The sequence below is a fragment of the Aptenodytes patagonicus genome, chromosome 14 (assembly GCF_965638725.1).
Source record: "Aptenodytes patagonicus chromosome 14, bAptPat1.pri.cur, whole genome shotgun sequence".
In the NCBI taxonomy this organism is placed as follows: domain Eukaryota; kingdom Metazoa; phylum Chordata; class Aves; order Sphenisciformes; family Spheniscidae; genus Aptenodytes; species Aptenodytes patagonicus.
This window is the reverse complement of record NC_134962.1, coordinates 1,187,043-1,207,518: the sequence shown is the minus strand read 5'-3', so window position 1 is coordinate 1,207,518 and position 20,476 is coordinate 1,187,043. Positions and strand designations below refer to the sequence as shown.

General features: G+C 54.6%; 2 protein-coding genes and 1 long non-coding RNA gene across 3 annotated transcripts; 1 reads left to right on the top strand and 2 right to left on the bottom strand.

The window, feature by feature from the left end:
* Window positions 1–684: 684 nt before the first annotated feature.
* On the bottom strand, window positions 685–8,881 carry DUSP15 (dual specificity phosphatase 15). The gene is made up of 8 exons (XM_076351859.1): window positions 8,748–8,881; window positions 7,762–8,173; window positions 5,995–6,028; window positions 3,713–3,795; window positions 3,208–3,257; window positions 2,468–2,542; window positions 1,822–1,993; window positions 685–1,649 (listed from the first exon to the last, which is right to left on the bottom strand). Exons 2-8 carry the CDS (start codon window positions 7,780–7,782, stop codon window positions 1,437–1,439), a joined length of 648 nt encoding a protein of 215 aa, XP_076207974.1. The 5' UTR covers window positions 7,783–8,173; window positions 8,748–8,881; the 3' UTR covers window positions 685–1,436.
* Window positions 8,882–10,324: 1,443 nt separating this feature from the next.
* Window positions 10,325–12,852, bottom strand: LOC143166960 (uncharacterized). Its single transcript, XR_012996478.1, has 2 exons — window positions 12,622–12,852; window positions 10,325–10,707 (listed from the first exon to the last, which is right to left on the bottom strand). It is a non-coding gene; the product is annotated as an uncharacterized LOC143166960 (long non-coding RNA).
* A 426-nt stretch (window positions 12,853–13,278) lies between these two features.
* TTLL9 (tubulin tyrosine ligase like 9) lies at window positions 13,279–20,316 on the top strand. The gene is given in 8 exon segments (XM_076352396.1): window positions 13,279–13,288; window positions 13,344–13,534; window positions 13,789–13,876; window positions 14,747–14,805; window positions 15,674–15,876; window positions 17,544–17,657; window positions 18,154–18,242; window positions 18,880–20,316. Coding segments are annotated over 8 exon segments (825 nt in total). The 3' UTR covers window positions 18,951–20,316.
* Window positions 20,317–20,476: the final 160 nt, after the last annotated feature.

Genomic DNA, 20,476 nt, shown 5'->3' with positions numbered 1-20,476 from the left:
TTACCCTGGCATCAGCGAAGATGCTCTGGAGCCGGTTTCCCCGCTGTGCTGCTCCATGTGCAGAGGAGGCAAAGCTGCTCAACCCTTAAACTTTTCATGCCAAAATGGGCTTCAAAAGGAGTCAAACATTAACTCGCAGCTAACCCTGCCCTTGCCTGGGTTTTTCCAGTTGTGTGAACCAGATCTTCCAAAATAAATACATATTGCTGTGCCGTGGAGCTGGGCTGGAGGTGCCATTGCTCAGTGTTTGGCCTCGCCATGGGTTTATAGCATGAACAGGAAAACCCTGGGTGTAAATGCCTCTGCCCAGCATGTCCCGAGGCTCTCAGTGCTCCCAGCAGGCTCCTGGACCCGGTTCTCCCAGACCCGGTGAGTAGAGAGGCTGCAGTGAAACAGGCTCCACGTGAGTGCCTGCCTGCTGCTGCCCGACCTCTCCTGGAGCAGACCCTGTCCCCACAGAGAGCCCTGCTATGGCACCCGGGTTTCTGGCCTGTCTTATAACCTTCCTGCAAGGCAGCAGGGCGGTCCACTGTCCAGGCGTGCCGGTGTCCCCAGCCCACTCCTTCCTGGGCTGCAGAGAGCGGCCAGCAGCAGCCTCCAAACCTGCCCCACGCCGGTACCTTCCTCCTCAGCGTCCCCCTTCTGATCCGGCCATCGCAGGGGAGTCAGACCGCGCCCCAGGCAGACCACGGAAAATAGGTGTTTATTACTGGGGGGACATAGAAAGTCCTTAAGCAAAATGGCTTAAGGCCCTGCTTTAGTGAGGTCTGGCCAGGTTAAATGCTTAGTTCCCACCTTTTAAAGATTGTGCCCTGGGATGGGTGGGAATGGGGTGCAATGGACTCCTAAAGCTACAGTGCTCGCTCAGGGCTTGTGCTTGGCCGGGCTGGAGCTGGACCCTCGCCTGGGAGCCGGTGCAGTGGCATTACCTGCTAATGCACCCGCGTGTCCCTGCTCCGCAGCCGCCTCGGCTCTGGGAGCTTGTGCTGCTGGTGGGAAAACTGCTCCAAGGGGAGCGCCGGCTCTCCCGCGCTCTGTGTACCCTGAGGCCCGTGCAGCGGGTACCCAAGTGCTAAAGCTGCTGCTGGCATCACCTGGGTGCTGGCCCTGTGGCTGGAGAGATCCCTTCTGTCGCTCTGCCCCGAGCAGCAGCCCGCAGTGACCTGAGGACAGAGACCTGCGCCTTTCACCAGGCGTCCCCAATACGCTGGGTGTGAAGGGGCTGAGCCCACCGAGCGCTGCAGAGCCTGGCACACAAATCCCTCCCTGACAGCGGACAGCCAGGACAGAGGATGGCACGCTCACACCCCAGAAGAGAAGAAGGAGCTGGGCTTGGCGCGGTTCCCCTGCGCAGTGCTCCCCCGGCCCGCTGTGCTGTGGCTCCTTCATCTCTCCCAGGCTGTTGGGTGATTCTTGCTGCTCGCCCTTGGCTGGGGTCATTTCAGACAAGCCGGGATGCAGGAGAACGTCCTCTTCACCCGCAGCAGGAAGGGAGTCGTGCTTCTGATGTCTCTGGCTCTTGGGACCAGCCCTTGCAGAGCTCCCTCCGTCCTGGACGGTCCGCCTCTCCCCGCTGGCAGCAAGGCCTTTATTTCTTCCTCGTCGTTGAAAGGGGATGTCCCATACCTCTGCTTCAGGTGCCTGCGGACCTGGGGAAGGAGGGAGAAGCAAACTAAGGTGCCTGTTTCCAAGGGCAGGTCCAAGCCTGCCAGCAAGGGGAGCAGGGAAGCAACCTGGTCCCCTGGGGACTCGTCCTTGCTCTGAGACCCATGGGCAGGCTCAGCTGTGGAGCAGAGCATGGGTGGCAGAGGCTGGTCCCACCTTGCGGGCTGAGCCACCACCAAACTCAGCCAGCTGCTGCCTGAAGCCGGGGTTGGGGTTGGCGACGGGCCGGACGGTTCGGACGGCCTCCAGCACCTCCTGGCAGCTCAGCTCCGTGACGGCCATGACGTAGGCGACAACCACGGTGGTACTGCGGGAGATGCCGGCAAGGCTGGCAAGGGAAAGGGCAGAAGGGCCGCTGTCAGCGGCGCACCCTGACCCCACGCTCGCCCCTTCCTCCACCCCTGTGCTACAGCTATTTCGGTTCCTCTTCTCCAAGAACTTGCTCTCTGGGACGCCTGAGCCCTTCCAAGTGCCTCTCCATCAGTGCCTATAAATACCCGCTCCTCCCCGGGGAAGTGAGAGCAGCGGCCGCTGCCTGGCTGCCTGCCCCAAACCCCGCTCTTCCCTCTTGCTCAGCTGCAGCAAGAAGCTGCCCCATCTCCAGGGCTGCCTGGATCCTGCTGGGTTTGAGTCACAAGCCACAGCCGAGGGTAGACCCTGGGTGGATCCGTGGGCACGGAGCCCTCTGGCACAGGCTGGCTTTGATCAGGGGTCTGCAGCCAAAGCGGGGGGCTGGGGGCTGGATCTTCTCTTCTCTGCTGTGCTGGGGGGACATGGCATCAGGCGGGGACAGAAGTGTTACCAGTGGACGAGGCAGTTCCCTCCGTGCAGGCGACACTGGTGGATAAAACTGATGCATTCCTTGAAGTGCCTCTTGCTAGCAGGAAAAATAAACCAGACAGAATAAGGACTTCAGGGGTGGAACAGGATTTTTAGGCTGCAGACAGAGCAGCCCTGCGCATTTGAGGATGCACATAAACTGCCTGTTGCTTTGCAAGCACTGCCAGCAGCTGCTGAGACCCGAGCAGCTCAGTGCTGTTGTTTCCCAAGGGAAGGTGCACGGGCCAGCTCACGCCGTGCTGGGGACGGGAGCGGGTGCTGCTCTGCGGCTGTGCTGGGGATGTGTGGGGCTGCCCTGGGACTCCTGTGACTTGTGCTGGGGCAGTGGGAGCTTAGCTGCTCGCGCCTCCAGCCACGCCAGCGCCCTCAGCTGCCTGCACACGCTTTACTTGCTCTCCCCGCCTCCAGGCACCTCCCGGGGGGATGCTTGCTGCTCCTCTCCATTGGTGCTGCAGAGGGGCTGCCCCTCGCCTCACCCCAGGGCCGGGACTCACTCCCCAGCGGTTACTGAGCCGGGATGCTGTTGGGGTCCAGAGGTGGTCCCCAGCACCGGGGCATCATGCCTCCAGCCTGCAGGTCGCTGCACTTGAGGAGCTGGAGGCAGCACCTTAAGGGCTCGGGGTGCCGTGAGCCCTCATCGCCCTGCAGAGCCCAGACCTCCCGCACGCCCCGAGCCGGCCCCGGCCTTCCCGGGGTACTCACATGTTGGCCTCGGGGGTGTCAGGCAGGGGTATGCGGAGGTAGGTAATGTCCTGGAAGACACAAAAGGAAGAGGAGAAACTCGGGCGCTGTGGTTGGGGTGTCACGCATGCTTGCAGCCGGTCTGGCAGCGCCTTTGCTCCTCGCCCCAGTGCTGCCTGCGGGGCTTCGCTCCCCCAACACAGCATCCCCCTGCCTGGGGATGGGGCCGCTCTCTCCCTTGGCAGGGGGAGGGCAGTGGGGGACAGGCAGCTCATGGGAGGGGGTGGGAAACAAGATGAGGCTGGAGAGCTGGAAATAGTTTCCCATCAGCGTTCAAGGCCAGGTTATAGTCACAAGATGGCCAGTTTCCTATGCCGGGGGGGGCTGCCCAGCTCCTCTGGGACCACTGACCGGGGAGAGGGGAGAGGTGTACGTGCCGTGGGATGCTCAGAGGGGGAAGGAAGATGCTGCAAGCATGGAAGGAGCTGCAGAGATCTACATGGTGGCGTCGGGTGCAGGACCCTACCTGCAGCAAGGGCTGGGGAGATTCATGGATCGAAATGATGTGGGTGATCTTGTTCCGGCTTAGCTGCTCCAGGTCTTTGGCATCTACAGGGTAAAACTAGATATTAGCATGTATTCGTTTCTTACCTTTCTCTTCCTACAAGCGCATCTGCCGTGCTCCTGCAGACAGACAGCACGCAAAGCCTTGCTCCAGAGGATCGGCTGCATCACAACCCCCGCGTGCAGTGGCACAGACGCGGGCAAATATGCAAATGCACCCTGGAAACCTGGAACGCAAACCCTGTGATACCAAACCAGAGACCTCCTCCCTGTGAAGGCACTTGGCCTTGCTGCTCATGCCGGGGTGAGCATTCACACCTGCATGGAAAAACTCCCTCCTTTGCAAGCAGGCAGCTTCCTGCCTGCCCGTACTTGTCCCCAGCTTGGGGAGGAGATGCGCGCTCTGCCTGCACCTCCCCTGTGCAAACACGTACGTAGCAATGGGACTTGCTGCAGCTTGAGGGATCTGCTTTATCTTGTGAACTATGGAAGTGGAGCTGCAGCGATTCGTATCAACCCTGAGTTTGGCTCACTCTGCCTGAGTTCCTCTTTAGCACCCGAGGGATCTGCAGAAAACACCAGAACAGCACCTTGCAGCACTCTGCGTGTATACTCTCTGCAGTTGCATGCACAGAAATCGGGTATCCTCAGCTGTCTGGGGCAATGACCTGCTTCTCACTAATGCTTCAGCATCCCTGGCTGTGATCCTGGTCACTGGTCCAGCACAGCCGTTGTTATGCTGGGAGGGGAGCATGCTCGTCTCGCTGGCATGGTTCCCTTTCATGCCACAACCGGCGGATGCTGCACGAGCTGCCGGAGAGGAGGACTAACATTTTCCCATCTCGCCACTTTGGGTTTCTCAACTTTCACGTGGTGCAAAACCTTGGCTCGGGAATCCAGACTGCAATGTGCTAACGGCATGATGTGGATTTTAATAGGAGTGAGTCTCAAGAGAGATGCTCCACAGGCGAGCCGTGCCGTGTGCGTGTGGGGAGGGAGGTGGGGACCCTCGTGGGGACTTGCACAGCACCCGCCACCTTCCCACCCGCCTTGGGCAGGCAGAGTGATGGCAATTAGTGACACCAGCTTCAAGGCTTACAGCGGCTCGAAAAGCTTTCAGTTGGAGAGAATGTCTCTGTGAGCAGTCAGAGCTTAATGCAGCAGGCCTGAAATCTCTGTCGTCACCCTGGATCGCTTGGTAGAGCGATGCTCAGGTGGCATCAGGCCAAGACCCCACGTCAGTGGTCACTCGCAGGAACCCCTGCGATGAACCTGGGAGGCAGGTGCCCTTGCCCCTCTGCTCCCAGCGAGTCACAGCCCACCCTAAGGTGCTCCATGGGGTGCAGGGAGCACAGGGCAGCCCTGGCCAGGGCCGCTGCTCAGGATCCAATGACATTTTCTTAGCAATTCACACCAGTGGTTTTAAACCTTCTCAGCACTTACAGCGGGAATCAAGCTGCCAAAAGAGCCATTAGGGAGGCAGAAGCACTAATAAATGCTGGTTTGTGATGGCAGATGCCATCACTTGGTCATGAATTGTTGTCCCCTGCCAATGAAAACCCCTTAAAATAGTGAATTGGTGTGGGAAGGGGTGACTGCCTCTGGGAGAAATTCCCTCCTGAGGGTGGGCAGCCCCCTCCTGCATCTCCTGCAGCTGCGGAACTGGGGTGCATCACCCTGAGCAGCTCCGGTCCTGCTCCCTTGTGCTGGTGCGGCACCACCAGCTCCTCTGCTCCCGGCACGGGGTCCACACCAGCTCAGGAACACGGCACAGCCCACTGCGGCAGGTGAAGTTCACCCACAGGACTTGGGGGTTTTGAAAGCAAAGCCCGGCTTGCCCTGTCCTGCCCCGCGTGCCCCCGTCCCCTCCCAGCCTGCCCAGCTCGCTGCCTTGCGCAGGGGAAGCGGGATGGCTGCGAGGGCTTCCCGGTCCCAGCCGGCGGTGTCACCTCAGGGACAGGCTGCTGGGACCCTTCCTGGCGAAGCCACAGCCCCCCGTGTGTCCTGAGAGCTCCGGGCAGCCGTTAAATAAGGAAACCAAAATGAAGGCAGAGGGTTTCTGCCTTGCGTTTCCCCCTGGTGCCTCCGCTCTCGCTGCTGCCAACACAAACCGAGTGGCAGAGCGGAGTGTGTGGTGGGCGCTGGCAGGGGGTCGGGCAGCATTTGCAGGCAGGGAGCCATGAACTCAAGCAAGCCCAGCTCCCCGGCTGGAGGGCGTCTCTGCGGCGGCGGGGCTCCGCTTACCGATGAAGTTCCCAAGGTAGAGGCCGGGGAGGATCTGCGGAACACAAGAAGTGGCAGCGTGAGAAGCGACCTTGTGCTGTGGTGCCCGCCCTGCCAGGACCCCCCGTGGGAAGCAGCGACTTCGGCCGGAAAGGCCAAAGTTCTGCCATTAACGTGACCATCACCAGCCCCGCAGCCCCGGGGCTGGAGCGGTGCCGGTGCAGCTGACTGCGGGCGCTCCTGGGGCTGCCGCTGCTCTGGCATCCAGCACGCGGAGCTGGATGCAGCCCTGGCACCCCAACCTGCACAACCGCCTGGCGCTGCACCCTCGCGGGCGCTGGGAGTCACCCACAGCTTTTTTATTGCTCCTCTTGCTTATTATCGATAAATTCTTTGTTGGAGCTTTTTATCTGAGCTCAGCAAGCTGCATACGCCTCCATACAGCCTTGGACTATACCCGTGGCCTGCGGAAGTCCTGCTGTCCGAGGGACGGGGAAGCAACAGGCACGGAGAAGCCTGGGGGGATGCGGTGGTCCCCCCACCAGCCCCAAGCTCTGCTCCCCTCACCCTGCACTGCAGGGAGCCCGTTTCTTACAGCCCAGGAACAGATCGCTCTGGACACCGTGTCTTCATCTTATTTTCCTTGTGAAATTCCACTTTTCATGATGAGAAGATAATTACTTGACAACACCTCTGTTAATTGCACTGCGGATGCAGAAGTGGGATACCTTGCATCCCTTCTTAGCTGGAGCTATTTTATATTTTCCCTTTCTCCCAGCCTGGGCAGCGAGGCTCCCTGGGCTGTTCACTCCCACGTCCAGCCAGTTCCCCTCCAAATTGTCCCTGCTGCGATGTTTGGTGCCCAGGACCTGGGCAGGCAGAGGTGATCTCTACCAGCACAGCTGGGCTCGCCCTTATCTCACTGCCCATGTTTTGAAACATTTCTCTTGGTCAAACAGCTTAAAGAGGGTTTTTTTTATGACTCCTAAGATTCTAGATCGATTTTCTATCGACAGGGCGCCTTTAACTTGCAGCTGCAGCACTGAAATGAGCTGGTAGGAAAGCGTCAGTTAGCAAGGGCAGCTCCCAAGGGCAGGACACCGAGCCACAAATAGCGGCACGTTCCCATCCCCAGCACCCTTCTGACCCACTCCTCGCTGGAGAAAACGGGGCAGTACAGCCCCGTCTGCAGCACTGGGCACTTCCCCAGATAACGAGCGGTTATGGGGCTGGGGAAGGGTGTTTAAAGCTGAGGAGCTGGAGATTCTTGCAGGAAAAAGGTGTCTCTGTTCACCTGTGACAAGGGGAAGCTCAAACGACCATAAATAGTGCCCATCCCCTCTGCCCAGTGATGCTGAGCCCCACGCACAGCCCGGCCCTGCTGAGCAGGGGGTGCAGGACCGCTGGGCTCGGGGTCACACAGGGCTCCCGGTGTGTGCTCAGGAGCTGGTGCCTTGGTTTTACAGGCGTTGGAAAAGGTTCCCCCCCTCCCTCAGAGGAGCTCGCTGTCACCCCCGCCCTCCACACCCCCCAGGCGGCTGTGGGGACGAGCCATGGCTGCGGGCTGGTGCAGCGTCCCTGCCTGCTTCTCCTCCAATTTCACTCCGCCAGCAAGTAAACAAGCTGCCCGACAGCCGAGCCCTGTGCCGGATCCAGTGCCGGCAGGTGAAACGCCACTTGGCACGGCAGAGCGAGCCGCCAGGCAAACCTCTCCCACCTCCAGCGCCGGGACAAGCCGCCCTGGCATGGCCGGCCCTGCAGAGCAGCCGCCCCAGTGCTCCCCGTTACCTGGCTCATGCCGTTTCCCATGGCCGGCAGCGGGCGCCGCGGGGGGGACGGGGAGCGGGTGTCCTTGTCCCCAATGCTGCCGTCCTCCCCGTCCCCAGGCGCAGCTGCCGTCCCCGCTCCGCACGCTCCCTGGTCAGGTTTCCGTCATGAAGAGCCCAGCTCCTCCGGGATCGCTGCCCGTGGCGGGCAGGCTCGTTCCCAGTGCGGCAAGGCCGAGCTGGCAGTGGCTGTGCCGGGGCAGAGGGGACCTTGGCTGCCGTCCTCCGTGGCTCCTGCCGAGGCCCTTCCCCGGCTACTGCTCTCGCCGGGAGCAGACAAAGGAGGAGAAACTCCCCCTCTGCGCCGTGGCGTGGGAGCGCAGGGGCCGCGCTGGCTGCTGCCTGTCGCCGCTGCTCACCGCGGCCGCACAAGGCTGCAGTGTTGGGAAAAGAACAAAACCTTTGTCCCGCTCCATCAAGGAAGGTCTGTGCAGCCACGCGGTGAAGCGCCCGATGGCATGCCCACCCCTGCCTGCGCCGTGCCCTCCGCTGCCAGCGCCATGCCCGCCTCTGCCTGCACCGTGCCCTCTGCCGCCAGCGCCATGCCGACCCCTGCCTGCACCGTGCCCTCTGCTGCCAGCGCCATGCCCGCCTCTGCCTGCACCGTGCCCTCCGCTGCCAGCGCCATGCCCGCCTCTGCCTGTGCCATACCCTCCCCTGCCTGCGCTGTGCCCTCCGCTGCCAGCGCCATGCCCGCCTCTGCCTGCACCGTGCCCTCTGCTGCCAGCGCCATGCCCGCCTCTGCCTGTGCCATGCCCTCTGCTGCCAGCGCCATGCCCTCTGCTGCCAGCGCCATACCCGCCTCTGCCTGCACCATGCCTGCCTCTGCCTGTGCCATGCCCTCCCCTGCCTGCGCCGTGCCCTCGGCTGCCAGCCCCCGCCGCAGGGTGTGCCAGACCCCTGCCCCGCACACCTCGGGGCTGCCCGCGGGCAGGCAGCGGTGCCCACCTGCAGGCAGGTGAGGCAGGGTCCCTGCCCTGCCCGGGGGGGGGTGTCTGCGAGTGTCTCCTGGGGCCTTTGCAGGGCAGCCGTGTCGGGCAGTGCCAGCGGGTCCTGTCAGCCGAGCACAGGGGTCTGGCGGGTGAGGGGTCACCCGCTGCCCGTCACCCCCCACCCCAGCCCGCCTCCCCCCGCCCTGAGCAACGTCCTGGGCCGGATTTTAGAAGGTTTAGACCCGTTTGCTGTCCCCCTCTGCCGCCGGCCCCAGCAGCCGCGCGCACCTTTGCTGGGCTCAGCGGGACTGGGGAAACGCTGGTCCCCGTCCCTGCCCGGCAGCGGGATGGTGGCAGAGACAGGGGACCCCCCTACCCCCCGTGCCTTCTAGGGTGACACACGTGCCCTCACGGGGTGGGGGACCTGGGGGCACAGGGCAGGAGGACATGGGGTGGGGGACCTGGGGGTGCCGGGTGGGGGAACACGAGGCGGGGGCTTGGGGGCACGGGGGGGGGGGGGGGGGGGGGGCGAGGTGCACAGGGTGGGATACCCGGGGGCACAGGGCGGGATGAGAGGGGATGGGGGGACATGGGGTGCGGGGGAGTGGGGAGCCCACGGGTGGGACCGAGGGAGCTGAGGTGACCGGGACATGGTGGGGACGCAGGCCCGGGGAGGGGCTGAGGTCACCGGTCTGAGGCCCGGGGGAGCCAGGCCCGGGGGGGGGGGGCCCCCCCCACACCGGGGGGGGATCAGGCCGGGGCGGGGGAGCCAGTCACGGGGTTCCGGTCCCGCGAGCGCTCCCTGCTGCGCAGCGGCGCGGTTGCCATGGGGACGGGCGCGGCCCGGCAGGCGCAGGCCCGGGCCCAGGCCCGGAGGTAACGGCCCGGAGCGGGGCGTCCGGCGGGCTCGGGGCGCCGCGTCCCCGGCTCTTGCACATCCCCGAGGCGGCGTGTTAAACCCCGGACGCTCCCCGCGCAGGTGAGGGCGAGCACAGCGCCAGCAGGGCCTCCTGCACCCGGGCCGTGCGCTGCGCTCCATCCGCCCAGCAAAAGGAGCTTTTGCCTTAAAACCACCTGAGGACGGTGCATTGCAATAGGGCCTCCAAAACGGCTGCGTTTCGGGGAGTCTCGTTTGTATCCGTGGGCAGGTTTAGTTGCAACAGGTAAAACTCCTCCAGCCTGGGAGGCCTGCCCCGTCCTCTCCGCGGTGGTGTTTCCGCTGCAGCACGGCGGCTGAGCGGGATGCATCCCTGCTCTGAGCCTTCACGCTCGCCAGCGTCGGCACGAATGGAGGCTGAGGGTGGTTTACCACACTGGGCCGTAACCTGCGGCGGCTGGGGAGCGGTGGAGCTGGGCTGCTGCGGCCCTGGGGGGTGAGCCTGCCTGCAGAGGCAGTTACAGCTGTCGGTGTGGGCAGTGCTGAGCAGCGCTGCCTGTTCTGGAGAGGAGTGTGCTGACTGCACAGGAAGGCTACGTTAGAAATGGTGGAACACAGATTGTGAGGCCTGCTCTGTTCTGGCTTCCCCTGTTCATGCAGAGATACAGAAAAACAAAATCGAGCCTTCTCCTCCGCAAAGAAAAAGCAGCACTCGATGGTATCCATATTTATTTATTTTTCTCTTCAGAGTATGTGGTGCAGTTGATCCCCAGATGTCACCAGAAACTTCTCAAGGGCAATTAAAGTGAGTCAGACTGTGGGAGCATTTGTTGAGCTGAACCTTATATTTCTTTTTCTACTTAGTTGATTCAGAAGAACTGCTTAGTGAAGAATCTGAAGAGGTTTCAGAAGCAGTTAGAAGCAGGAAAGCTTGAGGCAACAAAACGTGCCTTTATTCCAAAGACCTTCAAAATGCCTTCAGAGCACTATTTGTTTGTGGAAGAATTTTGCAAGAATCCTGGCATCACTTGAATTCTGAAACCAGTAAGTATGTGCTCTCCAAAGGAAAGTGAGACAGAGATGAATGGATGCCTTCGTTCTGCAGAGGGAGAGGAGAATGTGCAGGAAATCCGCAGGAAGAACTGGGCATAGCAAGGTGGCTCGGAGCAGCAGTGCTCCTGGCCAGCGTCCTGGTCAACACGTACTACCAAAGCACTTCTTCTTTGGTAACAATTTGTTTCAGCAGTCAAAAGACAGCTCAGTTTATTTGTAGAGCCAAAGTTAACTCAGTGGTGAAGGTATGAAGTGCAGAGTTCTTGTGTGGAGGAACAGATTGTGCTCCCAGGGGTTCTCGCTGTGGGGTTACGGCCAAGTTCATGCTCTGAAATCTTTCAGTTTGGCTGCAGGTGTGCAAGAGGGTGTGTGTGTGCAGGGCAGCTGTCTAATTGGGCTTCTGGTTAAGCAGTGTTTTAGGGCAGCCCCTAAAGCTGGAGCTATGAAAACATCTGTTTGGTTTTAGATGCGAGCCTGTGTAAGTCCAGCCAACTTACTGAGCGGACTTCCATCCTGAGAATGTGAAGAGATTACGGGAGACTCCATGAGCAGCCTGGAGTGCAAGTTGGGGTGGATTTGGTTGGCACTGGCTTCTCTCTGCTCTGCAGTTAGAGACCTGAAGTGTAGCCTCATGTTCTGAATCACATTTGTCCCCCCAAACCTATAGCTACCTGGAGCTGGGCTGAACGCAGCAACTTCCACTTCAGCCAGTGTCCTGGGGACCAAGGAAAAATCGTGTTTCCTTTAGAAATTACAACAATATAACGTGATGCTGCGAAACACCATGCTTCTGCCAGATGATTCGAGCCATTTAACATCATGAGTATCGTGCCGTGGTGCATAATTAAAAATACCGTGAGAGCTGCTTTGCTTTGCTTTGCGCAGCAGGTCTGGCGAGGAGGCTGGGATAGGAGGATTCGCCTTACCCTGCGAGTCAGGCCCATCGGTGAGGGCACACTTACAAGAAGTGAATGGGAGGTAATTATGCAAACTAATGTGAATTACAGCCAGGAGGATAGCAGCTAGTGATTATCTAACTCTACAAATGGGAATGTGTTAATTGGCAACAAAAAACCCTTATATTAAGCTGATTTTATGCCCACAACCTCAATTAACATGATAAATAACCAGAATACAGTAAACAAGGATATAGGAAAAGCCTGTGATTACTGAGATTATACCAACAACTTAAATGAAATAGTTTGTGGCTGACCTCAAAACTCACAGACAAGTAAAAATAAACTCCATGTTACTTCTGTCGGTCTGTGCTCTTGAGCAGCCCTGTGTTGTAACGTCTGAGCTCGCCTACTCCCACGCTGAGCTGCAGTAGTAGGTCAGGACGTGCACAGTGCCACATCCTGGGGCTGCAGGAGTCTGGACCTCCTTGGGAAGGTACCCTGGGGAGCCTTGCTTCTCGGGCGGCTTATCTGGGCCACTCGACACCCACTTTCAATACACTGTGCAGCCTAGGCTATCTTCAGGATTGTTCTGCTCTTGCTTGCCATAGTTCTCTGACATCTTTCATGAATTTCCTGTTTAATTAAGTTCTATAACGTACTGTCGCGGAGGGAGTGAGACTGCACTTCACTCGTAAGAGAGAGAAGCAACAGTACACTTCATTGATAGAAAACAGTGAGTTAAAGCGTGAGTTAACAAAGTTCAATGGTAAATGCGACAGTGGTTTAACAAGATTCGATGGCAAGGTACGCTTGATTCTTTACTGCATAGAGGACAGGGTCAGACAACACTGTCAGGGAGACCCTCCCGTTGAGCCGTGAGGTTCAGAAAGGACCCCCCTGCTTTCTAGACTCCTTCTCAGGGAGGAGTCTAGGTGCGGCTGGATCCAAACCTAGTCCCAGACTTGGCCAACGGTTTATGTCTAAAGGATTATATATGCACAATTAATCCTTTATATCACTTAGCTACGATTTCAAAGTTTAGCATGCTGTTAGTCACTTACCGAGGATCTGTTGCGGCAAGGAATCTCTCAACCTCGAGGAGTAACCTTGAGAGGCGTCCCTACTCAAGGGGAGATCCCGCCGCTTTGCAGGAGAGCTCAACGGGCCCTGGGCTCTCCACTATTTATGGAGTAAGATGATTGACTTATAGTCATATTTGCATATCAGCAAGTCGTTTGGGTCACTGCTCCGGGCAGCCCTTGGCTACCGTGTTGCCATCCATTCCCGTAGTCCAGCATAAGCTGGATGCAGCCACAACGACCCCCACTGGTGGTCGTTGCTTACGTGGGGCGGGGCGGGGGGAGCACACCACCACACGTACACAAATTTAAAATGTGACTTCACAAAATTCCCGACAACATATGTTGCGTTACTTGTATTTCTGCAAGCATGTGACAGAGTTTGTTTATTCGGTACTGTGGAACTTCCCCATAGGCTGGCTGCCTGCTCTGCCCTTTCCTCCGGGAATCCTCCTAACACTTAGGAATCTGAGCTTTTTGCACTAGAGGGCTGTTGGATCCCGCTGCCCCCATAACCTTAAATAAATGTGCTTGCATACAAACAGATGATGAATCAGGTTATGCAGGGCTTCTACACTGAAATTCTGGGAAAGAGCAGGAAATGCTAATGTTAAAGCCGGTAACTGCTCTTCCGTCTGTATGTTGGCAGGTCACAAGGTGAAGGAATTTTCCTGTTCTGAAAACAAGGATATCGTTGATTGAAGAAGGTGAGAACAACTCTCTGTCTTCTCCTTGGGGAATACCCAACAGACATTGTGGTTTTTTGCTCTTACTTCCTCCTCTCCTCCTGCCGGTGACTTGTTCTGTTCTCCTGTGCCCGTCTCGTGCAGTATTCCTTCACCATTCCCCAGGGCAACAACAAAGTTTCTTACCGTGGCTTTTCCCAAATGATCAGGTACTTTATCTGGGGTCTGACTTCTTATGCTTTGTGTGCATGTTTATATATAAACTTCTGATATTGGGTAGGTCTAACACTAGGCAGCAATATCAGCAACTGGGTTATATTATACGTTTCTCTGCACTTCATAGGTTGAAAGTTTGACTTGAGAGTTTATGTTCCAGTGACATCTGTAAATGCAAACCACTGTTATTATGCCAGAAATGGATTTCCTTGCCTTAACGCCCAGTTGCTCTTTCCTCTTCTCCCAGTACATCCCACTGAAGGCCTGGTTGTACAGAGGTGGATTTTCTCACTTTTCTAATACACGATTTACTCTGAATAGCAGAGATGATCACTGTATCCTACCGGTCTGTGTGTGCCATAAAGAAGGGTAAGAAAAGGAACATACAATTCTACTGCTTGATGTTAGATGCATCAGATGAACCTTGTCACTTCTGACTCCTGCAAACACCTACAGGATTCGGCTGTCCTGTCGCTGTTGCTGTCACCTTGTTTCTCTCCTGTCTTTTTTCGTTGGAAAACTGGAGTCACCGGATCACTGGAAATGTCAGTTTGACAAATCAGCTAGGACCGAAGCTGAAACATCAGTCCTGGTTTTGTTAGTGGTTGGACGTTGGCAGCCTTTCTTCTTCCTCAGCTTCACAGAACGTAAGGACAGGGTGATTCATGGGGGAGAACTATTTGATTTCCTATATGTCACGCTTGCTACAGGATTGAGTTTGATAGCTTTCATTTGATTAACACATCTTCCCAAAAGGTATCCCACCTCAATTTGGTGGCTTAGGAGACAGGAAAATCCATCACTTCTCTCCGTGAAAGTTCAGCAAAGTTCATGCTTGCTCTGAATGATCAAAAGCCTTTCCAGAGTTGAGGGTACAGCAAGCTGCCTTGGGTGAAGGCACAGTGGGGTTTGGAGACGTGCTGACATGAAGAGCTTCGTGCCAGCCATGAGGTACAGCACTAGCTCAGGCCAGTCACTCTTTCATTTCCCAGATACCACTCTTGATTACTTCTGATTTTTAATTTTTCCTGCAATTTTTAGTAAGATATCTTCATGCAGTATTGGATTTAAGCTCAGGTGGCTGTTACAGATAGGGAAGATAATTAATTGGCACTGGGGCAGAAGAGGACTGTTTAGAGTGAGAATTCCGTATTTGCTTGTTCGGTGTCTGTTTGTCTTTCATCCTTATCTCTACTTCATTCCAGATGTTCGTCTCACAAATGTGGCAGTGCAAAAGACCACATGTGATTATGATCCCGGGAAGGTGAGGGATACGCGCTGCCTGCGGACTATTCCCCCGCTGCCTGCCATTGGGGCTCTTCTGGCAGATGCAAGCAAGCTGACCTCATCCTGCCAGCTGCCGTGCCGTGGACGCGTGCTGCAGCCACTTAACTGTGCTGCCTTGTCTCCTGATACCCATGAATGCGATTTCGTTGATGGCAGCTTTAGGAGGGAGGGAGGCTGGGCGAGCGTTCTGCTTCAATGTTGCTCTGCAGCTGTCTGCACATCTAGAAGGCTGATCTTTTTGACTTTAAACCTAGTAACTTTCTGGTTAGCGCTCTTCTGAGATGTAGATATCTTATAGCTCAGCCCTTCGCTTCTAAGACCTCAGTGGTACAACAAGGTTGACATTGCTGCACACAACTGTCACTGTTAAGCTTCCTCTCTCAAGGGGTGGCAGCTGAGAGAAAGAGAGAGAGGGAGGGAAAAAAAAAATTAAATGGAATGTCAGATTCCTCGTGAATCCGAGATGAGGGTCAATGTTTGAGAGTAATGGAGGATGGTGTTGAGCTTCCCATTTTATGGGCTGCTCCCTTCTATAAATCTCTCTTGTCTGTATGGAAAGGAGGATCTTTGCAGTACCCTGATAGGAGAGAAGATGTTGATTGCTGTTAGGGAACTTCTGATGGGGACCTGGGGACTTTTTTTCCTATAGCTGTACAGTAGTCAAGCCTGAAGAGTTTAACTGCATTGTGGGACTGGTGGCCGCTACCTTCTGGTCTCTGGCTTTTTACTAAGAGTTCTTGCTGGGCTGTGGAGACTATAGGGTGATGATTGAAAAAAATCACATGGGCTAAATGTGTGGTCATCTGTTGGGAACAGCTTAGTACAGTTGTGTTTGGATGCCTCAGGGCTGCAAGGGGGTGATTCAGCAGCTCGGACAGCACTCGACCGCCCAGCGTTGGGCAGGGTCGGTGGAAGTTCTCTTTGTGGATACGGACGATGCTTTCATCCACAGCCTCCAGAGCGTTCAGAAGGCGATTATCAGAGACAAACAGTGTTTTGAGCTCTATGGGTACGACATCCTGATCCATGAGGACCTGAAACCATAAGGGTGTTAATAAACGTACAAGGGGTTATAGCACCAGGCCAGCTGCTTTCCCTGGGACAGGGGTCTCTTGTGATGCTTCTGCGTCTTGTAGGTAGGTGCTTGCAGGCTGGCTGAAAGTGAGCCAGTCTGGAACTGCAGGTGAAGTGTAGAGAGGTTTGGACGGTTTTACATGAAGGGAGCTGCCGTCTGGAAGGATACAGCTGCTTTTGCTCCGAGTATCGGGGTTTATTAGCTGGGTGCAGCACCCTGTAACTTTGTCTGTAGGACCTCTAGCACTGTGTTGTGAAACCCTGCCAGTTTGGCTATTTCTGGAATATGTTCCCCTCATACGTTATCAGCATATCACAAGTATCACAGCACTTGCCAGAGATGGAGCGTTACCATCATCTCTTCTCACAGCAGTCCCCCATCAGCATTGATAAACCTCCAGCCGGTGCCGTTTAGCTGCCAGCACTAAACATAACCCGTGTCTATGGTACGCCGGCTAAAAGGCAGACCCCAACTGAAAGAGGTCCCTCCTGCTAATTGTGGAGAAAAGGACTCCACAGGAGTTGAGGGTATTTAAAACAAAGCAACAAAAAACCCCCAACTTTAAAACATAATTTGACTCTAGATTTTTTTTTTTTTAAAACACAGCTTTTCTCACTGGCTAAGGGAAAAATATGTATCATTAAAGTTCAGCTGAAATTCTCAGAATTTTATCTGCTATGTACGCAACCCAAGAATTGCAACAGCAGGAACCCAAGAGCGCAACTGACTTGTCATTACAGGAGTTGAGAAAAACAGAAACAGCAAATAGTACTTCAGAAATGACAAGCAAATAGGATTATTATTCTTTCAGCCTTAATCACGTAAAGTGTAAGCAGTACCATAGGTAAGGAAATTTCCCTTAGATATGACTTACGTTGACAGTGCTCTCCTACGAAATGCCTTCTCAAATTTATTTTTTTTTAACTCTTCCTCTAACCAGACATGGTAGCTGGTATACCTGTTGCAGCCCTGTCTCCTGTCAGCTTCAGTCCAATGTTTCACGTGGTGCCACTGGGGACAGCTTTATTTCAAATGAGCAAATAAATGCAGCTCAGCTGTGGTCCGGGATAGCTCTAATTTGCACAATTTACTCTGCTCATAGCCTCAAACCAAATTACTGCTTAGGCAGCCTGCACGTAAAGAGCTGGAGTCACTTCAGTTGGTCAGGAAACAAATGAATCAGAATGAAAGTCCTCGATGTCGTCACAGTGCTCAGATATTGCTGCTGGGCTCTCATAGGAGAGCTATTTGAACACCGTGTTGTGCTAGGAAACTGTTCCCAGGAGATAGATATCCGCATTCTGCCACTAAAAAAGGGTTAATGCTCATTCTGTGAATTCTCCTCAGCATTTACTGCTTCAGCTAGACTTTGGTTTTCACTTGTATGTCTGTCTGGAAGCTAGAGGGATTTTTTTTTTTCTTTAGTACCATCGAGAACAGGAATAGAAACTTTGCAATAAGCTCAGAATGTTCTTTGGCTCGGTGCATGGGAAAGAGATCTGGGGTTGGATTTCCTATTGCTTCACACTTACTCCTGCCTGCTAGCAGGGTAATGACTTTGTGGACAGGCATTTCTCTTAGATGAACCATGGGCAAAACTGCCTGTTTCTCCCTAATTTACAGTTGTCGTATTTCCTCAGCTGCCTTCTGGAGGTGAATGCTTCACCTTCCCTCGCTGCCAGTAGCCAGGAAGACTGTGAACTCAAGTGTCATCTACTTGAAGACGCACTTCATATTGTGGACAGGGAGGGCAGGCAGGCAAAGATGTTTATTACCTTCTAAGGGTTTTTATTAAAATGTTTGGAATGGATGGTCTGGTTCCACGTCTGTCTTGGCAACTGATCATAATTCTCTAACCTTTATAGTGATTAAATGATGAATTTCCAGAAACGGAGCGAAGTAAGCAAGCATGCTGCCACTTCAGAGTGGGAAAACAAAGCAGCACGGGGCTGCAAAGGGGATGGAGTCTGTGTCAGAGCTGGGACTTGCACAAGAGCTCTCTTTCAGAGGCCCTTCTGCATTGTGCCTCCCACACTTACCGCTTCTGGAGCGCTCTGTTCCAAGCAGCTTGTCTTGCAGCATTTTGTGATTGACTTTACAACTGTGCTAACCTCAGATATTAATAGTAGAAAGATGTCCACTGCTTTCAGCTGTTCAGCTTTGTCTCTGATTGTCTGGGAGTTTATTCCTGTGCGCAGACAGATAATTGTCATTGCTCAGGTACTTCAGTAAGTGTATTTGACGTTGTAGGCTGACGGGGAAGGAGAAGCGTGTTGGAGGCTTTGACCTGATATGGAATGACGGGCCTGTCAGCAGGGGGGGGAAGACTGGGTACTCCGGTGAATGAGAACGTCATGGCAAACACACATTTAGGTGTGTGCTCATCCAGCGCTGGCAGGGTGCCCTGCTCACATCCTTAAGCTAACCTGCACATCAGCAAGAGGAGAGCACACACCTTTCACTCGAGAGTAAGAGAACAAGAGCGGGCTTGTGGGCTTTTATGGGATTAAGAGACCAAAAGCAGCAAATGCTTTCCAAAAGTGGATGTAAGCGACTGGGCTGCAGGAGCACTGTTGAAAACAAACACGTAAATGTAGTGGGGACAGTGTTGTTTATAGTCCTGCTTTTCAAGCATTAAGTCACAGCAGAGTGCTTCATATGCCAGCTTTGCTGCAAAAACCGCTCTACAGTCACTGCGGTGACTGTTTACTGGGCACGTTCCTGAAGCTAGTTATGTATTTTACTGTTGGGAAGTAGTACTCGGATTCTAAAGTCATACTTCCGAGAGGCTGACATGTATGGTAACTTCCTTTTGCAGTACGCAGCTCAGTGTGCCTACAATCGTCTCTGGCTGTAGTTTCTAACTAACAAAACACGAGTACAGCTTCACCTGAAGGCGGGACATTACCTCACCTCTACAGGAAGGAAGAGTAAGGTGATGTGTAACTAACTCCCCTGTTAACGTTTTCATTGCAGGCTGCTACGATGACAGGAAGAAACAACTGAAGCAGCTTTTCAGGAACCTTCCTGCACAGCAGAAAGTGTAATGTGATCCCAAGCTTGGGATGGGCGAGATCACTATGGGTGAAGTTCACTCTCTTTTCCTCGTATCGGGCAGCAGCAGTTCCCACTTCTCTGCACGCTGCTGGCTCAGCACAAGCCGCTGGCCTTCTTGCTTCTGAAGCTTTCCCAGCTTGGAAGCTGCAATAAGCTCAAACAAAGTATTTCATAATGGCTGACACAAGACACAAGGGATGCTGGCTTCTCGGCTGTCCATCTGCACTCGCATGGCTTAGTTCTGTACCGTGTACGAAAATAAAGGGGCTAAACACATTCTGCACAGCAAAACAAAGCTTTTAGGGAAGGCAGGCACCTGATCCTCCTACTGCTACTACTATGGAAACATGTCAGAGCAGAAAACCTGTTGCCATGATACTGTAAAAATAACCTCGCCATCACGTTACGGAGATGCTGACTGGCCGTACTACACAGGTTATGTAAGAGTGCGGCTCTAACGCAGGGACTTGGCGCTCTGTACTGCCGCTCGCCTCCAGAAGAGATGCAATTTTCTGAAAAAAGCTACAGGCAAGATAGTTCAGGTAATAAGTCCATGTTATTTTTAATCTGTGCATCTGAAACTTAAGGCTGAAGTGGACAGCCTCGCTTCTTGCAGTTGTACGTGTGGGGTACGTGGCGTTAGCTACAGAATTTTACAACTTAAATCAAGCAATGGTAGTTGGCTTTTTAGATTTAAAGAAATCCCATCTCAGTTTTAAGGAGTCCGAAACAGGGTATTTTCAGAACGCCGCATCATTTGAAGAGTGGTTGGAACCGGACAAGGCGGTGCCGGGTTGCCTGGAGGAGGCACCTCTGACCTGTTTGGCTGGAAGGCGGTCAGGGAGCCAGGAAAATGGCGGTGCTGCGCTTGAAGTTCTGCGTGGCTGTGCAGAAGCTGCAGCAGGGAAGAGAGCGAGGGATCGGGCCCAGCTCTGTGTTACGCGTGCGAGGTTTGACAGAACGGTTGAACTACCTCGAGAGCCAGAGAAACAAGGACAACTGCCGTGTTCCAACATTTTTAAATGCTATCCAGAAGTATCTTTACAGAAGTTGAAAAAAGAAAGGGCTTGGCAGGACCCAGACACTTTCCTGTATACAGAGAAAAATCAAACTCATTGTAGTCCCTTACTAATTATGATTACTTTTTTTTAAAACTTCCTATGGTCTTAACCAAGTTGTGCTGGGGTAGCACGTTCAGACTAAGGAGGGTAGTGTAGAAAACAATAAATGTTAAAACCTTTGAAGAAACCATTACTGGTTAAATCGATTGTCCTTTCCTACAAGACAGGCTCAGTGACCGTTCGTGCTCAGCCCTATTCAGGCTTTTTTTAAATATACATACATTTTATCCCTTCATCTAGTTTTGAAAGCCTCCTTTCTGTGGTCTCTTGCCTTCCAACTTAACAGTAGAACACGTTTTCCCAGCGGGACTAAAAGGATGCTGCCTCCCCCTGTCCCTCCCTACACATCTTACAGATTCCTGACGTGCTTCAGATGTATAGCTTGGCTTTGTTTT